We start from the raw sequence: 8,281 nt of genomic DNA on the forward strand, positions 1-8,281 counted from the left end.
TCTATGTAATTTGCAGTACTTGTATTTCGGCACTTCTAGAACCTTGGGGAAGGGATCCAGGTGGCCATTCTGTTAGAATATATTCTAACAGAATGAGTGATATAATGGGGGGCACTCTCATTAGATGGGATATGCATAGAGATTCCTGGCTTGAGACGTTGTAGGAGAAGGATCAATCTCGAATCTGCTCATTTATCTTTAATATATTTCCTGCATTATTCCATTTCCTTTGCTGTTTTCATTCAAACCCATAAAAATCATCATATAAACCCAGAAAAACCTTTACAATATTGTAGTTAAATCAAACGGTAAAATGAGTAAAAAACCTTTATATCCCTAAAAATTTTTAAAATTTCAAATTTACCTTTATTTATAAATAAAAAATTATTATTATAATTATTATATTAAAAAATAAATAAAATCGTGGATCACAAAGTGACCCACAGCGAGTCACCAAGGTGACCCACGGAGGGTCACTTGGTGACCCCGGTGGGTCGATGGGTCAACAAGTGACCCATTGACCGTCATTTTTTGACCTTTTTTTTTTCATATATAATAATAATAATATGACCCTGTGGGTCACAATACGGGTGGGTTAGGTCCATCAGTGAACCTACGGGTCAAGAGTTATTTTTTTAAAATTATTTTTTAATAAAAAATAAGGGTATTTTTAGAATTTCAAATCCTAACGAAAGAGGGTAACTGAAACGAAACGAAAGTTCGATACACCAAAGTGAGAGACTTTGAATATTGAGGGAGTATTTGCAAAAAGCGCCTAAGTTCATGAGGAATAAGTGAAGTTTCCTCTAAACATTTTATTAAAATTGATAAGCTCATGAAATAGAATAAAAGAAAAAAATTTAAATACATCCCTCAAACTATTACCTAACTGGTAAGAGTACTGATACAGAGTACGCGGCGTGCAAGGCACGCCCGTACAAAATTTTTTTTTTTTTTTTTTTTTTTTTAAAAAAAAAAATACGCCGCGTGCTGTTTGCATTTACCCAACTGGTAATATTTCTTTCAAACTAGCTACCACCACCCCAGTCATCTTCTTTTTACTTTGTTTTTATTATTATATTATTATTTTATCACTTGCGTGATAAAATATTGTCTTATTACAAATTGCGGAACGAAGGAAGCCTAATCTTCTGTTGGAAATGGAATCACACACTGCAAATTGGACTTGCATTCCCAAAAGGCAAATCCCGGGAAAAGAAATTCCGTGGAAATGCCTGAACCGGAGGAACCCAAGTCAACGGGACCAACCGTAGCGGTGGAGGAGGAAGAGGAAGAGGAAGAGGGGGAGAGAGTAGAGGCGTTGATCATGGACTTCGATGATTTCGACGACTTCTGGTCGTTGGATCAGATCCTCTTGCTCTCCGACAACAACATCGACAACAATAGCCACACCCCATGTCACCGCTCTACGTCTAGCCCTCCGACCAGCACTTCTCTCCTCCCTGGGCCTTCTCAGATGGAAACGACGACGCAGCGCATGCCACCTCTCCTCTCCCGGACTCCTCTCCATTGCTCTCCTGTGAGTTTCCTATTCGTATTCGCATTCCTTCTTGGATTGGATTTTGATTTTCTTTGGTTGGGAGCTGTTGCAGGGAAAGTTTGAAACTGTGTAGAAAAGTTTGGTTCTTGGTGGTTTTGCTTTGTATGGTTGCTGAAAATAGTAAATTACTGATCGAAAGCTTAAACTGATATTGCTTTGTTTGGTTGCTTGTAAATTATCACCTCTCGAAAGCTTAAAGAGATAGTAAATTTAATCTTTTAATTAGAACTCTAACATTAAGTAAAACTGATAGAAAATGATGAATTAAGGTTCCATTCATAGAAAATAGTGAATTTAATCACTTAATTAATAATCTTACACTCAAGAACACTTGCTTTGAGCTCTTGCTTTTGATTACGTCTAAAACAGCTAAAACTGATATATATATATATATAAATTGAAACACGAACATCCAGGATGAAAGAAACATAGAAGGATTAAACTGAGGAATTATGGTTATATGGCCTTTCTCTTAGGAATTTAAGCGGAATGAGAAGTGTAGTAGGACTAATCTCAGTTTGGGTACATGCCCTTGTATCCATAAGGGGTTTCTTGAACCCTCGAAAGAACTCTGGTGTACCAGAAATGAAGACAAATGTAAAAGAGAATTTTACTGAAATACGAATAATTGTTTTTTTTTTTTTAATTTTAATTTTACAGATTGCGGTAGAAAACTTAATTCGCAAGTTATAACATTCATAAATTGACCCTTACCTATAAAAAAACCCCTATAAACAGTTAAAAATTGAGGAAATAGAACCCTAAAACATGAAAAATATAAGAAACTAACAAACAATAAAATTGATCCAACAATCAGGAACCAAAGGGCATGAACTTAATTGGCCAGTTTATTTTCTTTTCTTCTACTCATTTTCAGGACAACCAAAGGGACAATTGCATGACACTTAAATTAGTGAATTGGATGAAGTTTGTTGATTAACTCGGAGACTTTATCACCATCTACAATAGTTTTGAATATATTCCATTGGATGGGCGATGGGTCTATATGGCCTGTAACAAAAATGGGACAGTTATGCACCGCTTGCAGTTTCTCAGTAATATTATGGCTTCACTCAGTAGTTCACTCCTTTGAGTTCTGACTTTGAAGTTTCATTATATGCAGGTACTCCCAATTCAGTAACTGAAATGCCAATGGAGAATGGAAATAATATAAGAGTTCCATCTCCCTTATGGGACTGAAGCCCCTGGCATATTGTGTAATCAAGGAGAGGATGACACAAGCACTTAGGTACTTCATAGATTTGATGGAAAACAATTTTCTAGCTCAGGTTTGGGCACCCACAAAGAATGGGAGCCGGTACGTGCTCACAACTTCAGGGCAACCTTTTGTTATTGATCCACATAGCAATGGACTTCATCAGTATAGGATGATTTCTCTGACATATACGTATTCTGTGGATGAGGGGAACGGCGGAATGCTTGGGCTTCCTGGCCGTGTTTTCCAGCAAAGGGTGCCAGAATGGACTCCAAATGTGCAGTATTACTCCAGCAGAGAGTATCCACGTCATAAACATGCCCAGAATTACAATGTTCAGGGAAGCTTGGCTTTGACTGTCTTTGAGTCTTATCGCCAGTCCTGTGTTGGTGTATTTGAGCTCATCATGACTTCACCGAAGATCAACTATGCTCCTGAGGTTGATAAAGTCTGCAAAGCACTTGAGGTTGGTCTCCTTTCCCCTTGCTGTGCATGTCAAACTTCATGCTGCATTCGTATTTGGTGACTGCCTGATGATGATTCTACTCTTTATGAGATTCTTATGGAAAATGTTGTTGCCTATGAGATTGTTCACCTTGAAATATATTGGTAACTTCAAACATTTCAAGATTCCTCAATCACAATTTCGGTTGTCCTGCAGGCAGTAAATCTGAAAAGTTCCGAGATATTGGATCATCCAAACACACAGGTGAGCTGCAACAATCATGCATGCCAAATCTGAGTCTTTTGCAAACCAAGAAGATAAATATGGTGCTTTTGTTTCATTTTACCCTTTTTCTTCTCAAAGATGTATATCCTTGGCAATGCTTTGACCAGATTTGCAATGAAGGTCGCCAGAATTCGCTGGCTGAAATTTTGGGAATATTGGCGGTTGTGTGCGAAACTCACAAATTACCTTTGGCTCAGACTTAGGTTACATGCAGGCATCTCAGTGTTCTGGCCCATGGTGGTGGTCTCGAGAACAGCTGTACTAGCTTTGACGGTGGTTGCATGGGACAAGTCTGCATGTCCACAACTGATGTGGCCCTCTATGTTGTAGATGCTCACATGTGTGGTTTCCGGGAGGCCTGTGTTGAGCATCACTTGCAAAAGGATCAGGGGGTTACTGGGAGAGCATTTTCATCCCATAGCTTATGCTTCTGTGAAAACATTACCCTATTCTGCAAAACTGAGTACCCCTTTGTACACTATGCCCGCATGTTTGGTTTAGCCAGCTGTTTTGCCATCTGCTTTAGGAGCACACATACTGGAGATGATGATTACATTCTAGAATTTTTTCTGCCCTCAAGCATTACAGACTTCTATGAACAACGGACTTTATTGGGCTCCCTATTGGCAACGATGAAGCAGCATTTCCAGAGTCTTAAGGCTGCTTCTGGTATTGAACTTGAAGAGGAAGTATCTGTGGAAATCATTCAAGTTTCTACGGATGAGAGTGTTGATTCAAGACTGGAATCATTACAAATACCCTTATCTATGGAATCACCACCTAGGCCTGATGGCTTGCTGAATAAGGGAGATATGGTGCAGTTAGAATCATCAAAGCGGCAGTTAATGTTGCACTTCGATGACATAAATGATAAATGCACGATGACAAATAATGGAGGCAGAAGCGTCAATCACTTTTCTTCTTTAGAAAATAAGGAGATCAGAAAGACATCAGAGAGCAAGCGTGGAAAAACTGAGAAATCAATGAGTCTAGAAGTTTCTCCAACAATATTTTGCTGGTAGTCTTAAAGATGCTGCAAAGAGCCTTGGTGGTATGCTTATACACTAACGAATTGTTGCTTGCAATTTTTCTTATATAGATGTGGGTGATGCTGAATTTGTACATAAAAAACTGGATGTTTATTTTGTTCTTTGAAATGTTCTTGCTTTACAGTTTGCCCTAGTAAAATGAAGCGTATCTGTAGGCAGCAGGGGATCTCCCGATGGTCATCTCGCAAGATCAACAAGGTCAACCGTTCCCTCTCCAAGCTAAAGCGTGTAATTGAATCTGTTCCAGGTGCTAAAGGAGCATTTGGTAATTTACATTCTCTCACCACGTGTCCTCTTCCTGTTACTGTTGACTCTCAGCCTTACAGTTTGATTAGGTCCAAGTCCAACCCACAAACATCACCATCCTTTAAACTCACTGAACCTCAGAAAAAGAATAAATCACCCACAGGTAGAACGCTCAAAAACAACAAACAGGCTGGGATGGAAGATCAATTGCAAGGACGAAGAAAGTTTAGTCCGATGAACCTTATTCGTCGTGATCATAGTAGTTCTCCACCAGAGCTTGGTAAAGGCCCAGACAGGTCCAAAACAAGGAGTGGCTCATGTGAAGAGAGTGCTGGGAGCCCTACTTCACATGGATCATGTCAAGGTAGTCTCCCAAATCAAAGCACACCGGCAAAGCATCTATATATTTCCTCCATCAACCAGATATGCGATAAAGTAGGGGGCTCCCCTGATGCTCTTTTGATGACAGAACCTCAAGAAACATTTGGAGGAATGCTAATTGAAGATGCTGGAAATTCAAAAGATTTGAGAAATCTATTTCCTTCTGTACCAGATGCTATGTTGGATGAGCAGGTCCCAGAGTTTTGTTCGATTAAGCCTCCATTTCCCAGTATGGCTCCTAACCAATCTATGGCTACTCCGGCTCCCACCATGCCATATGTTACAGGTAAGAAAGAGATGAAGAGTGTCACGATCAGGGCAACATTTAGAGAAGATATTATCAGGTTTCGGCTCTCTTTGAGTTCGGGCATTTTGGAGCTGAAAGAGGAAGTAGCAAAGAGGTTGAAACCTGAAATGGGAACATTCGATATCAAGTATCTGGATGATGATAATGAGTGGGTATTGATAGCCTGCGACGCAGACCTGCAGGAGTGCATAGATATTTCAAGGTCGTCGGCCAGTAATATCATCAGGCTTTTGGTTCGTGATGGCTAATCTAGGAAGCTCCTGTGAGAGCTATGGGGAGTGAGGATTAGTTTGTACATATTAGTGAGCCTTTAGATATATCCATTCCTGTGTTTTGTGCGTACAGAACCTAGGATGTAAGTTGGGGGTGTTTCATGTCCTCAATTATAGATGTGACACTCCAGCTTATGTTCTGTGTGCACAAGACATAGAATGAAAGTTGAGGGTGTCACACGTCCTCAATTATAAATGTAGTATTCTAGCTTGCATCCTATGTCGTACGCATAGGATGCAAGCCATAATTAAATCTAAATTATAAGTGTTTTGAAATTTTTGGGAGTACTTTGTTAATTCAACCCTATTCAACGAAATGATAAAATCAACACTAGTCCCTCATTTTATAAACTCTATAAAACTTACATGGATAGATCAAAAATCAAATATCCTTTGTAAGGAAGAAAGTATTACTAGGCTAGACGGTCATTTGCAATACACACCTATACTTGAGTAGAGTGGAAAATTTTATCATAGTAGTATCATCTTTTACTCGAAACTAGAAGCAAACCTAACTATAGTATTGGGGGAAATAACACCCTTGAAATTTTAAAATTTCATCTAAGTTATTTGTTTTTTATGAGATATACATTTTAAAAGAACTTTATTTTATTCCCCAAAATCCTTGTATTTTAGTTTTGTCCCCATAACTAAAATTCTAGTTTAGCCTCAGAACCTTTAAGAATGTCTAAAACAAAAATGAAACCATAGATAAAATAGCAAAGTATAATTAGCTCATTACTATAATATGATATATAGTTGGTGAACACAAGAAAGAAACTGCATTTGTTTGTGATATATTCTCACACTAGAATAATAACACTTTTTGGAAGTGAGTTCCATCAAGTCATTTGACACTGGCGATATTGGAAGAGTCCTCACCATTCTAAGGTGCACCGCCGCCAACCTTCTTAGATTCTTCTCCATTCACCCCCAGCTCTAACAAATCCATCTGGCCAGTTTTGCCCTCCCTTTCTGCAATCTGTCTCTTTGTTGATTTGTAGAAAGTAGCATAGAGAATCAACTGGGCCATCGAAAATACTACTCCCACCACACTGGGTACCTGAGACCAAATCCACGTCTCAATTTTTAGATGAAACCCAATATTGACATTCTTACAATCATCACAAGCAGGTGATTTATGTTTGTTAATGTGTTTTGGACGATGATTTTTTGTTTTTTATTTGAAAAAAATGTTCTGATATAATATAAAGGTAAAAAATTGTTATTATGTTTTTAAGTATCTCTTAAGAGTGTTTTCTGTTTTGAGTTTGTTAATGTATTTCACATATAAAAATGCACTTCCAAATGCACACTATTTAACCTGACAATAAAAATCTTCATTGGATTTAAAATTTAATGATAATTTTTATTACCACGTTAAGGAATGTGCACTTGAGAGTCTATGTAGTATTTCTCAGACACAAAATAACAACACAAACAAAAGTAACCTTTGTTTCTTTGCTTAAGATCATGGAGATAGAGAGAGTGAGAGAGAGAGGGGGTTGAATATATGAAATTACTAGGATGAAGAGGTCAAATTGAATAAGAGCATAAGTACTCCAGGTAAGACCACTGAGAAAGCAAGTGAAAGACAGGAAAAAAGGCATGTACTCCACACTTCTTGTCGTAAGCACCATTTTCTGCACCACACACAAAAGCATCTTCGTCAATAAACAAATTACAATGATCAATCCGACAAAAAAGAGGAAAAACAAATAATAATAATAATAAAGGGTAATTTTACTGAAGACCCCTGAATTTCTACCTGATTTGACAAACTCCCATAAATTTTAAAATCTCTCAATTTAGTCCTCTGAATTTTCAATTGCAATTAATTTGGATCCCCTCGGAAGATTTAAAACGTTTAAAGTGAGACAATGACGTTTACACCCCTGACTTTTTTAAAAAATTTCAAATTTACCCTTACTTCCAAATTAAAAAAAATTACAAAGACCCAGCCTGAGACCTGAAACTCGTGGGTCTCTGGCGGAGACCCGCATGGGTTATAGCCAGACCTGTGTGACCTTTTTTCTTTTTCTTTTTTGCATTTTTATTAAAAAAACGAAAATTAAGGATATTTTAGTCTTTTTAGAGTTTGCCGTTAAAAGTGAACGGCTAAATCTAATGGAGAGGTCCAAATTGATTGCAATTGAAAGTTTAAGGGACTAAATTGAGAGATTTTAAAGTTTAAGGAGAGTTTGTCAAATCGAATAAAAGTTTAAGGGTCTTCAATAAAGTTACCCCTAATAATAATACCAATAATGAGCTTAGTTCCTTAAGAACTGAAGTAACAACTATCAAATTAAAAAACAAGTATATGAATTCAGCATCAAACATGAAAGCTGTCCATTTATCACGCATATTTGTTGTTAAATAATTAAGTTTTTTAAACTATATAAATAATAATTTAACATAATATTATGACAAAGATCATGAGTACATTTTCTCCATTTTAATTAAAATAGTTGACGTGCTTTTATAACTTCATGACATAATTTGTTAGTAGGGGTGCAAAG

The 8,281-nt window shown here is 37.4% G+C and overlaps 1 protein-coding gene across 1 annotated transcript; it reads left to right on the forward strand.

Annotated features, from left to right (window-relative positions):
* Window positions 1-1,150: 1,150 nt before the first annotated feature.
* On the forward strand, window positions 1,151-5,692 carry LOC132175854 (protein NLP6-like; the record flags this gene model as incomplete). The annotated part of the gene is given in 8 exon segments (XM_059587927.1): window positions 1,151-1,409; window positions 1,412-1,540; window positions 2,685-2,756; window positions 2,759-3,243; window positions 3,439-3,486; window positions 3,615-4,505; window positions 4,507-4,558; window positions 4,681-5,692. Coding segments are annotated over 8 exon segments (2,867 nt in total), but the record flags the coding sequence as incomplete, so codon positions are not given.
* Between the last annotated feature and the right edge of the window lie 2,589 nt (window positions 5,693-8,281).

Source organism: Corylus avellana, chromosome ca3 (genome assembly GCF_901000735.1).
Source record: "Corylus avellana chromosome ca3, CavTom2PMs-1.0".
Classification (NCBI taxonomy): Eukaryota; Viridiplantae; Streptophyta; class Magnoliopsida; order Fagales; family Betulaceae; genus Corylus; species Corylus avellana.